We start from the raw sequence: 19,664 nt of genomic DNA, 5'->3' as shown, positions 1-19,664 counted from the left end.
GCCATTCTACATGCCTGTTGTATCGAGGCGGGCTCGTGTGAACTTATATCTTCTTGGATTCTTTCCGGTAATCCTTTCACAAACGCGTCGATCTTCTCTTCCTCATCTTCGAACGCTCCCGGACACAATAGGCACAATTCTGTGAATCGTCTTTCGTACGTGGTAATATCAAATCCTTGGGTTCGTAGCCCTCTAAGTTCTGTCTTGAGCTTATTGACCTCGGTTCTGGGACGGTACTTCTCGTTCATCAAGTGCTTGAATGCTGACCACGGTAGTGCGTATGCATCGTCTTGTCCCACTTGCTCTAGATAGGTATTCCACCATGTTAACGCAGAACCTGTGAAGGTATGCGTAGCGTACTTCACTTTGTCCTCTTCAGTACACTTACTTATGGCAAACACTGATTCGACCTTCTCGGTCCACCGTTTCAATCCGATAGGTCCTTCGGTTCCATCAAATTCCAAAGGTTTGTAGGCAGTGAATTCTTTGTAGGTGCATCCTACACGATTTCCTGTACTGCTAGATCCAAGGTTATTGTTGGTATGTAGCGCAGCCTGTACTGCGGCTATGTTTGAAGCTAGAAAAGTACGGAATTCCTCTTCATTCATATTCACGGTGTGTCGAGTAGTCGGTTCCATTTCCTTCAAAATAGTCAAATGGAACAAGTTAATCATACAGAATATTAAGAGTAGTTAATAGTATTTCGTAGCATAATATGAACTCATTTATAAAAGCTTTTTCTTCATATTAGCGTTTTATAAGTTTAAATTCGGGTAGTACCTACCCGTTAAGTTCATACTTAGTAGCTAATATACAATTCAACTACTACAATTCTATATGAAAAATTGATTATAATAATATTTTGCGTTCAAACTTTTACACAATATTTTACAAACTTACAATACCGCTTATTTTACATATAGCATGAAATATAGCACACAATAAATTTGTTACAAGATGGTTGTGAAGATAATTCTAGCTAGTACACAAGTCGTTCAGCAAAGGCAATAAAGACACGTAATTCATACGTCCAGAAACAAGTCATGCATTCTGGTTTTACTACGATTACTTCCCATCCTTGGTCTTGTGGAACATAACCGTTATGGCCGTTGATAAGACAGCGTGTTGTAACGTCGTCAAAGGGACGAGGGTTACGTAATGTCCAACAGTCTCGTAACAATCTAAAAACCTCATTTCTTACCCCAATTACCGACTCCGTCACTTGTGGGAATGTTTTGTTTAATAGTTGTAGCCCGATGTTCTTGTTCTCACTTTGGTGAGAAGCGAACATTACTAATCCGTAAGCATAACATGCTTCTTTATGTTGCATGTTAGCCGCTTTTTCTAAATCACGAAGTCCAATATTCGGATATATTGAGTCAAAATAATTTCTTAACCCATTGCGTAAAATAGCATTTGGGTTCCCCGCAATATATGCGTCAAAGTAAACACATCGTAACTTATGGATTTCCCAATGTGATATCCCCCATATTTCGAACGAAAGCCTTTTATAAACCAAGGCATTCTTGGAACGTTCTTCGAATGTCTTACAAACTGATCTCGCCTTAAATAGTTGTGCCGAAGAATTCTGACCGACTCTAGACAAGATTTCATCAATCATGTCTCCGGGTAGGTCTCTTAAAATATTGGGTTGTCTATCCATTTTGTGTTTTTATACTGTAAAATAGACAAGAGTTAGATTCATAAAAAAAATACTTATTAATACAAGCAATGTTTACATATATCATAAAGCATAAGCACACTATATTACATATATTACACCACACGAATACAACTATCTTATTCCGACTCGCTTGTTTCCTCTTCTTCAGTTTTGGTTCGTTTTGCCAAGTTTCTAGGGATATATGATGTTCCCCTAATACGAGCCGTCGTTTTCCACATTGGTTTAGAAAAACCTGGTAGTTTAGAGGTTCCCGGGTCATTGTTACAACTTAAGGACTTCGGGGGTTGACGATACATATAAAGTTCATCGGGGTTGGAATTAGATTTCTCTATTTTTATGCTCTTTCCCTTATTATTTTCTTTTGCCTTTTTAAATTCAGTTGGGGTAATTTCTATAACATTATCGGAATTCTCGTCGGAATCCGATTCATCGGAGAATTGGTAATCCTCCCAATACTTTGCTTCCTTGGCGGAAACACCATTGACCATAATTAACCTTGGTCAGTTGGTTGAGGATTTTCTTTTACTTAACCGTTTTATTATTTCCCCCACCGGTTCTATTTCTTCATCCGGTTCCGATTCTTCTTCCGGTTCCGACTCTTCTTCCGGTTCCTCTTCGGGAACTTGTGAATCAGTCCACGAATCATTCCAATTAACATTTGACTCTTCATTATTATTAGGTGAGTCAATGGGACTTGTTCTAGAGGTAGACATCTATCACATAATATCAAACGCGTTAAGAGATTAATATATCACATAATATTCACATGTTAAAAATATATAGTTTCCAACAAAATTTATTAAGCAATCATTTTTCAAGTAAACACGGTCGAAGTCCAGACTCACTAATGCATTCTAACAAACTCGATAAGACACACTAATGCAAAATTCTGGTTCTCTAAGATCAACGCTCGGATACCAACTGAAATGTCCCGTTCTTATTGATTAAAAACGTTCCATATTAATTGATTTCGTTGCGAGGTTTTGACCTCTATATGAGACGTTTTTCAAAGACTGCATTCATTTTAAAACAAACCATAACCTTTATTTCATCAATAAAGGTTTAAAAAGCTTTACGTAGATTATCCAATAATGATAATCTAAAATATCTTGTTTACACACGACCATTACATAATGGTTTACAATACAAATATGTTACAACAAAATAAGTTTCTTGAATGCAGTTTTTACACAATATCATAAAAGCATGGACTCTAAATCTCGTCCTTATTTAAGTATGCGACAGCGGAAGCTCTTAATAATCACCTGAGAATAAACATGCTTAAAACGTCAACAAAAATGTTGGTGAGTTATAGGTTTAACCTATATATATCAAATCATAATAATAGACCACAAGATTTCATATTTCAATACACATCCCATACATAGAGATAAAAATCATTCATATGGTGAGCACCTGGTAACCGACATTAACAAGATGCATATATAAGAATATCCCCATCATTCCGGGACACCCTTCGGATATGATATAAATTTCAAAGTACTAAAGCATCCGGTACTTTGGATGGGGTTTGTTAGGCCCAATAGATCTATCTTTAGGATTCGCGTCAATTAGGGTGTCTGTTCCCTAATTCTTAGATTACCAGACTTAATAAAAAGGGGCATATTCGATTTCGATAATTCAACCATAGAATGTAGTTTCATGTACTTGTGTCTATTTTGTAAATCATTTATAAAACCTGCATGTATTCTCATCCCAAAAATATTAGATTTTAAAAGTGGGACTATAACTCACTTTCACAGATTTTTACTTCGTCGGGAAGTAAGACTTGGCCACTGGTTGATTCACGAACCTATAACAATATATACATATATATCAAAGTATGTTCAAAATATATTTACAACACTTTTAATATATTTTGATGTTTTAAGTTTATTAAGTCAGTTGTCCTCGTTAGTAACCTACAACTAGTTGTCCACAGTTAGATGTACAGAAATAAATCGATAAATATTATCTTGAATCAATCCACGACCCAGTGTATACGTATCTCAGTATTGATCACAACTCAAACTATATATATTTTGGAATCAACCTCAACCCTGTATAGCTAACTCCAACATTCACATATAGAGTGTCTATGGTTGTTCCGAAATATATATAGATGTGTCGACATGATAGGTCGAAACATTGTATACGTGTCTATGGTATCTCAAGATTACATAATATACAATATAAGTTGATTAAGTTATGGTTGGAATAGATTTGTTACCAATTTTCACGTAGCTAAAATGAGAAAAATTATCCAATCTTGTTTTACCCATAACTTCTTCATTTTAAATCCGTTTTGAGGGAATCAAATAGCTATGGTTTCATATTAAACTATATTTTATGAATATAAATAGAAAAAGTATAGGTTTATAGTCGGAAAAATAAGTTACAAGTCATTTTTGTAAAGGTAGTCATTTCAGTCGAAAGAACGACGTCTAGATGACCATTTTAGAAAACATACTTCCACTTTGAGTTTAACCATAATTTTTGGATATAGTTTCATGTTCATAATAAAAATCATTTTCTCAGAATAACAACTTTTAAATCAAAGTTTATCATAGTTTTTAATTAACTAACCCAAAACAGCCCGCGGTGTTACTACGACGGCGTAAATCCGGTTTTACGGTGTTTTTCGTGTTTCCAGGTTTAAAATCATTAAGTTAGCATATCATATAGATATAGAACATGTGTTTAGTTGATTTTAAAAGTCAAGTTAGAAGGATTAACTTTTGTTTGCGAACAAGTTTAGAATTAACTAAACTATGTTCTAGTGATTACAAGTTTAAACCTTCGAATAAGATAGCTTTATATGTATGAATCGAATGATGTTATGAACATCATTACTACCTTAAGTTCCTTGGATAAACCTACTAGAAAATAGAAAAATGGATCTAGCTTCAACGGATCCTTGGATGGCTCGAAGTTCTTGAAGCAGAATCATGACACGAAAACAAGTTCAAGTAAGATCATCACTTGAAATAAGATTGTTATAGTTATAGAAATTGAACCAAAGTTTGAATATAATTATTACCTTGTATTAGAATGATAACCTACTATAAGAAACAAAGATTTCTTGAGGTTGGATGATCACCTTACAAGATTGGAAGTGAGCTAGCAAACTTGAAAGTATTCTTGATTTTATGTAACTAGAACTTGTAGAATTTATGAAGAACACTTAGAACTTGAAGATAGAACTTGAGAGAGATCAATTAGATGAAGAAAATTGAAGAATGAAAGTGTTTGTAGGTGTTTTTGGTCGTTGGTGTATGGATTAGATATAAAGGATATGAAATTTTGTTTTCATGTAAATAAGTCATGAATGATTACTCATATTTTTGTAATTTTATGAGATATTTCATGCTAGTTGCCAAATTATGGTTCCCACATGTGTTAGGTGACTCACATGGGCTGCTAAGAGCTGATCATTGGAGTGTATATACTAATAGTACATACATCTAAAAGCTGTGTATTGTACGAGTACGAATACGGGTGCATACGAGTAGAATTGTTGATGAAACTGAACGAGGATGTAATTGTAAGCATTTTTGTTAAGTAGAAGTATTTTGATAAGTGTATTGAAGTCTTTCAAAAGTGTATAAATACATATTAAAACACTATATGTATATACATTTTAACTGAGTCGTTAAGTCATCGTTAGTCGTTAAATGTAAGTGTTGTTTTGAAACCTTTAGGTTAACGATCTTGTTAAATGTTGTTAACCCAATGTTTATAATATCAAATGAGATTTTAAATTATTATATTATCATGATATTATCATGTATGAATATCTCTTAATATGATATATATACATTAAATGTCTTTACAACGATAATCGTTACATATATGTCTCGTTTAAAAATCATTAAGTTAGTAGTCTTGTTTTTACATATGTAGTTCATTATTAATATACTTAATGATATGTTTACTTATCATAGTATCATGTTAACTATATATATATCCATATATATGTCATCATATAGTTTTTACAAGTTTTAACGTTCGTGAATCACCGGTCAACTTGGGTGGTCAATTGTCTATATGAAACATATTTCAATTAATCAAGTCTTAACAAGTTTGATTGCTTAACATGTTGGAAACATTTAATCATGTAAATATCAATCTCAATTAATATATATAAACATGGAAAAGTTCGGGTCACTACATATATCTCTCTAGGTTCACAGTGATCGACTCAAAAGATGACTACATCAAAGTTTATCAATAATCCGTATAAGATTATCATCTACAAAATCTGTAATGTTCAAAAGTGTCCTGAATTTGAAATAGAAACTGACATTTATCGTGTAGTCAGTTATGATTAGGTTAATGAGAAACTGCTACGGGATGATGAAATATTCGGTAAATTCGTATTCATCTATTTAATTTAAAGAATGCAAAACACACACACACACACACATACATACATACATATATATATATATATATATATATATATATATATATATATATATATATATATATATATATATATATATATATATATATATATATATATATATATATATATATATATATCTTATATTTAAAACATTGTTTATTGATTTACTGGCTGGAAGGGTTGTAAATACATACGCACAAGGAAGAAAATTACCATAACCTAATCAAGTAACACTTGACGCACAAAATAAGTAAATAAATACACTTGACTCACATTTAGTTGTAGACATCAGCTGCACTACAACATTTTGAGACTAAGCATTAATCTAAGGTCGTATGGCAGTTGTTAAACGATATTCGACAATTAGATCCACATATTTATGTTTGTTTTCCTCTGTAACTATGATATTTCTTCCACCAAGGAATGAGTTCATAGTTGGTTACCTAAATTGTTCTAATTATAATAATGATATATTAAATGAATATTTAAGCACTATGTCTACGATAAATTATGAAGCGAGAACTCACTGATAACCCACAGTTGCAGAGATCGACAACAGTGGCATTCATCCAATGATAATTGATCAAAGAAATCTACCCGCAAACGTTCTTCGTTCCCGATTCTTTCAATTGACTTGTGAAGCTTAGGATCCTAAATTATTGTTCGATATACAAATGTATCCATATACAATAGAACCCTAAAACACCAAAATCATAAGAAAAATATTAGAACGACTAATTTTTTTTTTATCAAAGTAACGATGATGATACAGCAACGATTGATCAACGAAATCGACCCGCTAACCTTCTTAGATACTGATTATTGGGATTAATTTTTGAAGAAGATGCGTGTAGAAGGAAGCGATTTAGAGAGGTTGCCCTAGTGTGTGTTCAGCGAGTTATATGCGTATTGAGGGATTATAAACTGCGCGTTTAATTTTAGGGGTATTAAGGGGTAGAAGTGATTAAGGATTATTTTAAAGGGTATTTTTGTAATCAAACAAATTAATCTAGAATTATGATGTCATTAGAAAGATTAGAAAGAAATTAAGGAAAATTTTAGAATTCCAGTTGCAGAATCTCAGGTAACAATATCAAAGACAAGTACTTTGTGATATTATTTAACTTATTACAAACAACTAATTTCATTATATCTATATAGGGGTGAGCTTATACGATGTGCGTTATGGGGAGAACACGCCATCAGATTAGTTGAAATGGCAAAAAAGTACCACTTGGATGACAAACAAATTGTAGCTTTGATCCATAACTACAACCTTAAAGATTGGGATGGTACTAATTAATTATTTGCATACAATTTTAAAAATTTACTTTCACCATTCTTGTGTAATGTCTTGCATACAATCTTACAAATTTACTTTCACCATTCTTGTGTAATGTCTAATACTATTATGCATTATTATAGATGGGCCACAAGTCAATAACATATTCTTTGGTACAAGATTGTATCTCAATGAAACTGTTCCTCCAATTTCAATTTACACCACCATGTAAGTATTTTCATAGTTAATAAATTGCTCATTAAAAATAACGACGGTGACAGTCTTCAATAATCAATCTTATGCAAAATACCAAGACCCTATTAATGTTTGTAAAATTTTTAGGTTTGAGAACAATCCAAACAGGGTTGAGCTTAGTCAGATTCCAACTATGGATCCAAACTTTAAAGAGGAAGAGTCTTCAGTTCTTGCAAGATTTGAAACAACTTCACCAACTTGGATTTCTGAGATTGTTAACTTACCAAAGGTTAATACCTATGTACTTTTTGTCGTACAATCTGATTTTCGATAATTTACTCTAAATTTTAGTATTGATTAGTGACCCAAATAGTTTCTACTGATATTTGTATATCACATGACTTGGAAACAACTTGCAATTATTATCAAAATGTCATTTGTTTATTTGTCTATTAATTTTGATTATTGATCAGTGCAAGATTGACCCAAATATTTTCTACTAATATTTGTATATGACATGCTTGCAATACTTACAATGTTTTGTTCATGTTGTATATTGCAGGATGTAAATTTTGTTGTACATGCTAAGGTAAAAAGACTTTTAGATAATAAAGGATGGTTTCAACAATTGTGCTGGAAGTGTGAGCAAAAACTTGTGGATACATACAATGTTGAGCTGGAAAAAGCTATATTGTGGTGTGAAAAATGTGCTGCTGAAATGCAGTGGGTTCCTAGGTAAATAATTATCATTCTTAAAATGACTTTATAAAAGCATATATCATCTACCTTTGAAAAAGAATGTCTATATATATCAACTATTCAGGATCCGAACAACCATGACAGTTCGAGATACATTTGGTACGTGTGAGATGACTTTGTTTGATTCACAGCTATCAAAATTGTGTAACCGAAGTATTATATGGTTGAATTCACGTGCTAAATCTGTAAGTCAATTTTTTACTAATATGAGTCATTATTATAAACAAACATTATAATGAAGAAATCGATCATGTCATTTATTAACAAACTGCTTCTACATGTATCAAAAGTGTGCTGACCCTTATGACGTCCTTGCTGAGGTGAATGGTGTGTTGAACCAGTCATTCGTTTGGATAGAAAAAAAAAATGACTTTAATGTCTCAAAGAACTACCGTGTATACACTGTAGTGGATGCAACGGATGATCTAGAAGTAACGAAGAAGATAACAACCAAACTCAGTAAAAAAAAAGGTGACCCAATTGACTTGGATAATGATAGTGATGAATATAACACACCCAGGACCTTCAAGGTACACAACTATCTATTTTCGAATTGTGTAATACCTTTTTTGTATTTTGAAACTAAAAATTTGGATGCAAACTATGTTGATTATTGCTCTACTTATTACTCTGTTGTATTTTAAAACTAAAAAATTAGATATAAACTGTGTTGGTCATTGTTCTATTGGTTATTTACTACTACAGGTAAAAAATAATGTGATGCATGATGGAACTTTGTCAACATCGGGAAGCTCCAAACATAGAGAAAAAGCTAATAGTGGAAAACGTAAATCCGTAATCCGATTCTGCTGATGTTATTGATGATGATACTCCCACAAGAAAAACATCAACTGGCATTGGTGCACTCAAAATACCGAAGATGGAACGACTTTGATTTCAAGGAGGACCATCTTTGATCATCTTGCTGAATTTCTATTTTTTACTATTTTCTATGTTTTCTATGTGCACACTAAACAACAATTACTTTTGTTCTTTTCATTATGTTTTGTGGTTTACTATTATTTGTGTGTATTAGACACACAATGCTACATAAAGTTTTTATCTGTTTGGTTTAATAAATAACATCAGCAAGATTGAGCAAGATTGAGTGCACAATCTTTTTATTACATTACTACTATTATTTAAAGCATCATATATGATTTATTTCCTTCCAAGGTTATTTTTATGTTGGTGTTCCAAGTAATGTAAATTTTAAAGTTCAAGACCAACATACTAAACATCTACACTGGTGGGATTGTAATCTTGCCAAGCGATTGTAATCTGAAGCGATTTTCATGTGAACTTGCAATATTTTTCTGCACTGGTGGGATTATATAAATGAGTTGTTTGGTGTAATATAATTTTTTGGCCTCCAGTCGTTAAAGCTAAATTGTGGTCGACTTACAGTGTACAAATCGGACCAATAAATTTAATATTTAAAATGTGATACATAAATGGGACCATTGAATATAGAGAAAGATGAATAATCACAATGAATGGCTAGATAAAGAAATTAAGACAAATTTTATTCATGTAACTGTAGTAAAAATAACTTAATTAGTTCATACTTTTTAATCACATAATTTGAATTGAAAGGTGACAGAACTTAAGAAATAAATACAAGAAAATAAGCCTTTATGAATATGAATGATCCCAGAGAATCAATAAATCTATGCTATATATAATAACAAATATGAAAATAGATCATTTTAAATAACAATAACTAATCATAGCCCTCCATTAACTTATTCCTAAATAATCTCAACCATTCATTTTCAAAAAACTTCCTAAGGACATCATAATCATCACCTTGAATTGTTTGATTACCAAAACACTCTTCTAATTAATTGTCCATTATTCCTTTATTCCCTCCGTCCCAGATTAATACTCCCTCCGTCCCAGATTAATTGTCCATTATTCCTTTTCGGGCTGTCCCAAATTAATTGTCCACTTCCAAAAATGAAAAGTAAATTTAGTAAAGTTTACAATATTGTCCTTAATGAATAAATTAAATTACAAAAGTTAGAGGCTTTTCTAATTAATTGATTAGGGTAAAACTGTAAAGTTAGAAAAAAGTACAGAAAAAGTACACTATGATAATGACATTTATTAAACTGTGTTTTTTGTCTGGGGACAATTAATCTGGGACGGAGGGAGTAATTATTTAAGGTGCTTAATTTAAGCAAATTCAAAATCAAAACTAATTCAAAATTTTCTAATCACATTAATTCAAGTAAAAATTACATTAATACTTGCTAAATAACGTAGTTGACTTTTTTCTCTAATTAAATTGCAATTCCACTTATTTAATGTATATCTGTTTGCATTCATCTTTCTTGATGCTTTTTTCTTCATCTGGTGAACTTCCTTCATCTGCATAAACCAAGAGTGTGTAACTGAAATCATCTTCATCCATGAATCTTCATAGATTATTTCATGCGATATCCATCTCCGATCTGATCAGAACCTTCATCGATCGAATTCATATATTTAAATCTGTAAGTAACGTTTCGTTCTTATTCTTTTTTTGTTTATCACAACTCTCTGATACATCTAATTTATGTTGTTAATATTTTGTTTATCACAACTCTTTTGATACATCTAATTTATGTGTTTTTTTATCTTAAATTTCAATTATTAGGGTTGTTAAGTCTGATGTTCATAATAGCCATGTTAATACATGTAACAACTATCTGATTTATGTTATTTGTATTAAGGTTCTTAATTCAGATGAACATGGATGGAAATTTGTTATGACTTCATTCCATTTGTTTGTGATGATTTCAAATTCAGATGAACGAGTATTTTAATGGCGCCAATCTCATTTTGTGAAACATATAATCATCATTTTTAATGTAATCTGTTAATGGCGTCAATCTCATCGATTATTAAAAAGGTTGTTGTTGCTAACCCTAATATTTCTTAATCATACATCGTTCCATCATTGAATTTACAAATTGATTGAGAAATGTGTAGGAACTCGGTGCGAGAGTGTAATTAACAATTCGTAATCGATGGTCATGAAATCCAACGCTACTGTAAGTTCTCATGAATTTTTCACATTTTTGTGAGTTATTTTTAATAATTACAGTTGATAGTTATATGTATATTATTTTAAATAGGTTGATTAAGCTTTTGTTAAACAGATATAAGGGTGTAGATCTTTCAATTAGAAAGACTCATATTTGAACGGAGGCTTAATATATAGGCAGGTTTATAATATATCTAATAACAAGTCATCAATTATATTTCAAATATTGCTAAAATGACTACAATCACTTTATAAATCAATTTTAAAAATTTAGATAACATCAAATCACTGTAATTCTTCCCTTGATTATGAATTATAGTCAAATGATGATTACTATAAGCAATTATTTCGACAATAACTCCTATAACTATGCAAAATTTTTAAGCCATATTCTAGAATCGAACGTCAATTCATTCATAAAAAACCTATGATGTCTCACAATTGTTATACAATACAAACTCTTAATAAATTTAAAAAGTATAATAATATATCACAAATTATATTTTAGCATTTTAGTATAAGATTATGGTAGCATATAATTATGGAATCTATATATGTTACCCTTCAAAATTTGATTAACCATTTAAAATTTACGAAACAAAATTTTTATCTAAAAATAAACTCAAACTAATTACCTATAATTAAGCCATTTCAAAAATAAACCAATTAACATTGATGATGGTGATAATATCAATTAACCCATATTTTTTTGTTAAGTATGTCATATGTGCTAGCTATTTAAAGTGCTGTCATTTCACAGTTCTATTCTAAAGGCGATGATCACCGTCGATTTCTAAAGGTGATGTAACATCACGTCTTACGTTATTTGTAACATTATGCGTTTGTATAATTTTCTGATTTTTTGTTGTATTTTATTTTATTGAGCGTCGCTCTAACATCTTTTTGGTGATCTTGCTTGCAGGTTATGTTTTCAACGGATACGACACAGTTCATATTCTGTGATATAGAACCATATGATCATGTAGTTGGTAGTGTAACCCCATTATATGTAAGTGGGTCAAGTTCAATCTTGCTAATAGGGTCTATTTTATGTCTTATACTAAAACTATACTATTATTATCTGCTTATTGAATATAACTCGAATCATTTCAAGAAAGTTATTGTGAATAAAATTCATTATTTCAAGAGACTAAGAGCTGAAAAAAAGAAGACATTAGTGCAATTACTTCTTAATAGGATACAAGTTTTAATATAGGATACGGGTTTTGATATAACCATTGTCTATCAACTTTGGTGTTTCATTGTAAAAGTTGACTTTATTTCAAAAGAATTTCTTAATAGAGAAAGTGGATAAACACAAGATGAATTGAAGATAGTAGAAGAAGCCGAATTTGAACAATCTTAAACACATGACGTTTTCCTATTGAAGGTAAAAAATTAAGAAGTGTTGGATAGTCTCAAGTGGTGTAGACTTGAAGCTTTGAACGGATGAAAGTGCATATCAAAATCGATGGTTTTATGGTGGGATATATGAGTGAATGATCCAAAGTTAGCGGGTTCTAATTGAGTGAGTCTAAACATGTAATATAGTATCCATGATTATGAGTATATAAGGGGAATGTTTCATGAAATAGATATACTCCGGAGATAATTCTTATGGATATAAAATTCTAGCAAAATCTATGTGTTTAAGTACTTCAAGTTTTGTTAAATTTAATTATCAAGTGATGTTATTCACGTTTACCTAATCAGGTTGTGATTTCAGTTTATTAAATGGAATATGAATGTGTAGTATTTTTTCTGTTTGTGTGGTTATATTTTTCTGTTTTAGAGAATTGCATAAATGATATAGCCTAGGTGGACTTTTATCAGGTGGAACTGACACAACTGATAATGTAAGTTGTTTATTTTTCATGATATGGTTGTATGCATCATACATTGTATGCAACTGTGTATAGATTTAATAGTATTAAAATAATACTTTACTTCTTTTATGGAGTTATGTTTCAAAATTACAATTGTTGCAATTTACATAAGCTTTATGGAGTGTGAATTACTATACAAAAAGTTTGTTTATTGATATTTGATGATGCATTAATCAAATTATTTTTCTGAGTTATCCATTATAGTTTGTTTTTGGAACAATATAAAAAGGTTCAAAGTTTATTTTTGGTATTAATTAAGAATTTCTAATAATAATAATAATAATAATAATAATAATAATAATAATAATAATAATAATAATAATAATAATAATAATAATAATAATAATAATAATTGTATAAGTCTAATCATTTGTAAATCATAATAATAATAATAATAATAATAATAATAATAATAATAATAATAATAATAATAATAATAATAATAATAATAATAATAATAATTGTATAAGTCTAATCATTTGTAAATCATAATACATTTTTTGATTAGTCCAATAAAAAAAGTCCCGCGAATTCGTGGGCATTAAACTAGTAGTAGTAGTAATAATAATAATAATAATAATAATAATAATAATAATAATAATAATAATAATAATAATAATAATAATAATAATAATAATAATAATAATAATAATAATAATAATAATAATAATAATAATAATAATAATCATAATAATCATCATCCTTATTTTACAAGGAATACATTTGGTGTTAATAAGGCTTAAATTAGTCTTTCTTTCTACTTTTTTTTTTCTTTTCGTTTCGGAAAACTGCTAAATATGATAGATTACAAAATCCTTATTTTATTTAACATTTTAGAGAATAAATATTATGATAGAAGTTTGGACTTGTAATTAATATAAATATATTCATTTTTTGACATTTCTATTATTTTTGACGCTCTAACTTATCTATAAATTGACATGTTTTTAACACCTATAAGTTCAAAAAATTGAAAGCGTGAAAAAATATTGTGTCAAATATATCAAACTGTCAAAAATATGAAATGTCAAAAAACATGGTGTCAAAAATATGAATGTCAAAAAATATGGTGTTAATTTTTTTTTGTGGTAGTATTAACTTTTAAACACTTTTAAGTGTAAGTGAATTATTCCTTTTTGATGCTTTGAAGTGTCAAAAACATAATGACACATATAGGTGTCAAAAACATGTCAAATTAAGCGCTAAAAATAAAGTAAGTGTCAAAAAATGAAAAAAGAAATTGTGGTGTGGTGTATCGTTTGTGAACCACCATATATAAATAACAAAGTACAAGGTTGAAGCATGAAAAAATAAAAAATTTATAATGATAGTACTATATCATATATTTCTCGATGTTTAGAAAGTAAGACTATTTTTAACGCAGCGTTAAAAAGCATTGTATCAGACGAGTTGACAACATTTAACGTCCCAGACGCCCCTAACGCGACGTAAAAAACTGATGCGCGGGGGAGTCAGTTATAAACTCACGGAAGGTAAGAGATGCGCCAGGGACACTCGGTGATTGTTGGTTGGTTGGGACGATTTCAACAGATATATATCCTTTGAAAATATATTTTTTAATTCCGAAATTTAATAAATTTAAAATTTTTATCTATATAAACACCACATATACACTTATATCTTCACAACCATCTTCCTCATCCATCTTTTTCTATATATCTCCAAATATAAATCCATCTTAGAAAAAATATTACATTTTTACTTATGAGTTCGAGGTTACGTGGTTCCAATTACGATTCGAAAGCTCTGCGACTTGTTCAAATTATTCAACAAATAGAAGAGGATGGTATTTGAGAGTAAGTCATTATACCTCAACATATACGGATTAACAATCACTTGCTCATCCGAAAGGTAATCATCATAAAAATGTTTGGCGGCAGCTTCCCCGATCTCATTCTACGAATGTTGTAGGTGCTCTTGGTTATGTCATCTATCGACTATAAGAACTTACGATTGTTTGAATTTGTTCTTTATCGGAGTCGTTGCTCGAATCTTTACGATTCATTATAACAATATAAATCTTCATAATGCCCATGGCCAATTAATCGTTTAACATTTAGCGCATTTGTTATAATAATTTAACAATAAATGATGTTTACAATCATTGAAATACGGTTATTTATTATATTACATTTATATTTATATTTATATTTATATTAATGACATAATGTAACTAAGGTTATGTTTGATTAATATTGAGTAGTTAACGCTGAATGAATTGTTTTACATTTAGCGTTTTGTTTGCAATCATTGAATGATAAATGATGTTGTATGATAAAAAAGATTTGTGTTGAACCGCAGAGTTATTAACTATAGGCATATTCATTTTAATTAAATAATCTCGTTAAATTATATTTGAAAATTTTAATAAGCAATTTTTTTATTGTAAAATACTAATACGATAATTTTACATAATCTATAGCGCTCATTTAAAATGATTATTGAATAGATTATTATGATTCATAGCTTAGATCGTTTAAATTATTGAACCATATTATGCCTAATCATTTTATCTTTTATCGACACAGTTTAACTTTTTAACCATGTTAGTCCCTCCGTCCTAGAATTATTGTCAGAGTTGACTTTTTGTTAGATTTAAAATATTTTCTATTGTAATAAAGTAAGTGACAATTTTTTTGAGAAAAACCAAATTTAAGTAATAAGGTATGCAGTTATTTTGAGACGGATAAAATATTAATTAATTAATAAACTATAAGCTAAACACAAATTACAGTCAAGCCACTGGCCAATTGCATGAGCCTATGAAGATAATACTCATTTTACAACACTTTTAAGTGTCTTTTGATACACACACAACATGGACCATAACCTTCTTTTTTCTTCTTCTATATAACCCCTCATTCCCCTCCCCCTTTCTATCCATAACAAACCCCAACACCTTCTTTTCTATCTCCTTAAACAACCATCTTTCAACATGCCTGAAGCTCCCAAAATCATACATGAAGATTACACTCTCACCCAAAAAAACAAAAACACTCTTCAGTTTATCGAAGATGTTACCTCGAACCCCGCCCAAGTTCAACAACAAATCCTCTCTGAAATCCTCTCTCAAAATGCCCATGCCGAATATCTTAATCGACATGGGCTTTCGGGTCACACGGACCGAGATACTTTTAAGAAACTTATACCCGTTATCACTTATGATGACCTCCAACCCTATATCACACGTATAGCTAATGGTGATCGCTCCCCAATTCTTTCCTCTAAGCCCATTTCCGAATTTTTAACTAGGTACCATTATAAATTTTTTAGTACAATTCAATGAATCATAAAAAAAAACTTTAACATTTTTTTTTTTAAAAGACAAGCCTCAAAGTGTAGCTGGTAAAAATCAAATACGAGTCTCCTTAGGAGATTTTTAAGCATCCAACCACTGAGGCACAACTTGGGGTTAAAAAAAAACTTTAACGTAATTTATACTACTATCATTCTATATTATGGTAATTACTATATCGGGTTTTCATGGAAATTTTTTTTTTTTTTTTTTTTTTTTTTTTTTGTTGTTGTTGTTGTTGAATTTGATTTATGTAGCTCGGGGACGTCAGGAGGAGAAAGGAAACTGATGCCTACAATCGAAGATGAACTCGAAAGAAGATCGTTACTATACAGTCTTCTAATGCCAGTTATGAACCAGTTTGTTCCCGGTTTAGATAAAGGAAAAGGGATGTATTTCTTGTTTATCAAATCCGAAGCAAAAACTCCGGGCGGGCTAGTAGCCCGACCCGTTTTAACTAGTTACTACAAAAGTCCCCATTTTAAAAAAAGACCATACGACCCGTATACAAACTACACCAGCCCGAATGAAGCCATCCTCTGCCCTGATTCATACCAAAGCATGTATTCCCAAATCTTATGTGGGCTTTGTCTACATAATGAAGTTCTTCGTGTCGGGGCAGTTTTCGCTTCCGGGTTCATTCGGGCCATTCGGTTTCTAGAAAAGAATTGGAAAGTTTTGTGTCATGATATCCGAACCGGAATTTTGAACCCGGTGATTACTGACTTGTCCGTGAAGGAAGCTGTGATGAGGGTTTTGAAACCCGACCCGAAGTTAGCTGACTTTATCGAATATGAATGTTCGAAAAAATCATGGCATGGGATCATAACAAGGTTGTGGCCCAACACAAAGTATATCGATGTTATCGTTACGGGGACCATGTCACAGTACATACCTACTCTTGTTTACTATGGCAATGGGCTGCCTCTTGTTTGCACAATGTATGCATCTTCCGAATGTTATTTCGGAGTAAACTTGAACCCGCTTTGTAAACCGAGTGAAGTTTCGTACACCCTTATTCCGACCATGGCTTATTTCGAGTTCCTTCCCGTACATCGTAACAATCGAGTCACTAGTTCAATATCTATGCCCAAATCACTCAATGAGAAAGAACAACAGGAGCTGATAGATCTTTCGGATGTTAAACTTGGTCATGAATATGAGCTTGTTGTCACTACTTATGCTGGTGAGTTTTTTAATTACAGGATGATATATCCACTAACAAAAATGATAGATCCACTGAAACTGTGCATTAGGCACTTGTACAGTACACATATTAAAATGTACAGTTAAAGTGAATTTATCAATGAAAGTGTAAATTTCAATGTTCTTTTTAATTACCTCTATTTTGACACATGGTTTAATTTATATAAATGAAATGATGAATTTTTTGTGTTAATTTTTCAGGGTTATATAGGTACCGGGTTGGCGATGTGTTGCGAGTAGCAGGCTTTAAGAACAAAGCCCCTCAATTTAACTTCATATGTCGAAAAAATGTAGCATTAAGTATCGATTCTGATAAGACCGATGAAGTAGAATTACACAAAGCAATCGAAAAAGCAGTGACCCATTTGATGCCATTCGATGTGACCTTGACCGAGTACACAAGCTATGCAGACACAACTACAATCCCCGGGCACTACGTGATTTTCTGGGAGTTAAGCGTGAACGATTCCACACCGGTCCCACCATCCGTGTTTGAAGATTGTTGTCTTGCAATCGAAGGATCACTTAACAGCGTTTATCGACAAGGGAGAGCTTCTGATAAGTCGATCGGGCCATTAGAAATAAAGATTGTGGAACATGGTACATTTGATAAGTTAATGGACTACGCGATAAGTAATGGTGCGTCGATTAACCAGTACAAGACACCACGGTGTGTGAAGTTCGAACCCATTATCGAGCTTTTGAACTCTAGGGTGGTTTTGAGTTGCTTTAGCCCGAAATGCCCAAAATGGGTTCCGGGCCATAAACAATGGGGCAATGCTAATTAGTTAAATTATGAGTAGTGATATATACACAACCAATTTTTACAAATACACAACCAAACATGCTTTACAGTGTTGTACAGTACAACACTGTAAAGCATGTTTGGTTGTGTATTTGTAAAAATTGGATTATAGTTAGAAAAGTGAAAAAATAGTAACGATGATCATGTGTCATGTTACTTTGGTCGTTTATTGCTGTATTATTAAACTATAAATTAGGTAATGTACATTTATTGAAAACAGTTTCTTTGAAAGTTCATAAACTTGGTTGACTTTTTATCTCAAATCCAGCCAGGAAACCTGCCCACAACATTCATGGGCTCGATCAAATTATATATCTACAACAAAAACTACCTTACTGTGTCTCCAAAAGTCGAATAAAGTGGATGTATTTAAATGTTTTATCACCTCTAACTCTTTAAACATGTCTATTATAATATATTAAAAATATAAATGAATGATCAACACCTTTACTTATAAATTCTAACATCTCCTAACTTTTTTATTAATATTTACTTTTCAAAAAATGTCACATTTATCCGTAAATTCTTACTTTACCTATACCAAATGTAGTCTCATAAAATATATACTCCTATTGATTTATCAGTTATTAGCACTAAGTTCGTGCAAAGTAATGGCGATTATTACAAAAGGATTAGATAACAAATGTAGGTTACCATTTTATAATAGAAAAAATTTCATGGTTGGTTCACGAATTTTGTATCAAAAATTAGATTGGGACCTAAAGTTTAAATCGATCATGGTTGGTCCCAAGTTTTAAGCATAATACACATTTGGTCCCAGATTTAACTGAGCGTTTATCACGTATTAAAGTCAAGTAGATAGTATTAACGCCCAGTTAAATGAAGGACCAAACGTGTATTATGCTTAAAATTTGAAACCAACCATAAGTTATCTTGAAACTGATTTCGCATTTTCGCAACTAAGTTATCATCATCATCATAACATCAAGATCAAGATTATTAATAAGAACAACATCATACAACTGATTTAACAATTAGCAAAAACATTATTAAAAATAAGATTATTATATTCCAAATCATAGGATTATTATCATCTAATTGATTTCGCAGTTAAAGGAACACTTTGGTTCA

General features: G+C 31.0%; 1 protein-coding gene across 1 annotated transcript; it reads left to right on the top strand.

Annotated features, from left to right (window-relative positions):
- The first annotated feature begins 16,166 nt into the window (after positions 1–16,166).
- On the top strand, positions 16,167–18,558 carry LOC139885998 (indole-3-acetic acid-amido synthetase GH3.6-like). Its single transcript, XM_071869743.1, has 3 exons — positions 16,167–16,518; positions 16,819–17,747; positions 17,969–18,558. The coding sequence occupies exons 1-3, from the start codon at positions 16,202–16,204 to the stop codon at positions 18,553–18,555; spliced, it is 1,833 nt and encodes a 610-aa protein (XP_071725844.1). The 5' UTR covers positions 16,167–16,201; the 3' UTR covers positions 18,556–18,558.
- The last annotated feature ends 1,106 nt before the right edge of the window (positions 18,559–19,664 follow it).

Source organism: Rutidosis leptorrhynchoides, chromosome 1 (genome assembly GCF_046630445.1).
Source record: "Rutidosis leptorrhynchoides isolate AG116_Rl617_1_P2 chromosome 1, CSIRO_AGI_Rlap_v1, whole genome shotgun sequence".
NCBI lineage: Eukaryota > Viridiplantae > Streptophyta > Magnoliopsida > Asterales > Asteraceae > Rutidosis > Rutidosis leptorrhynchoides.
This window is presented reverse-complemented; position numbering and strand designations above follow the sequence as displayed.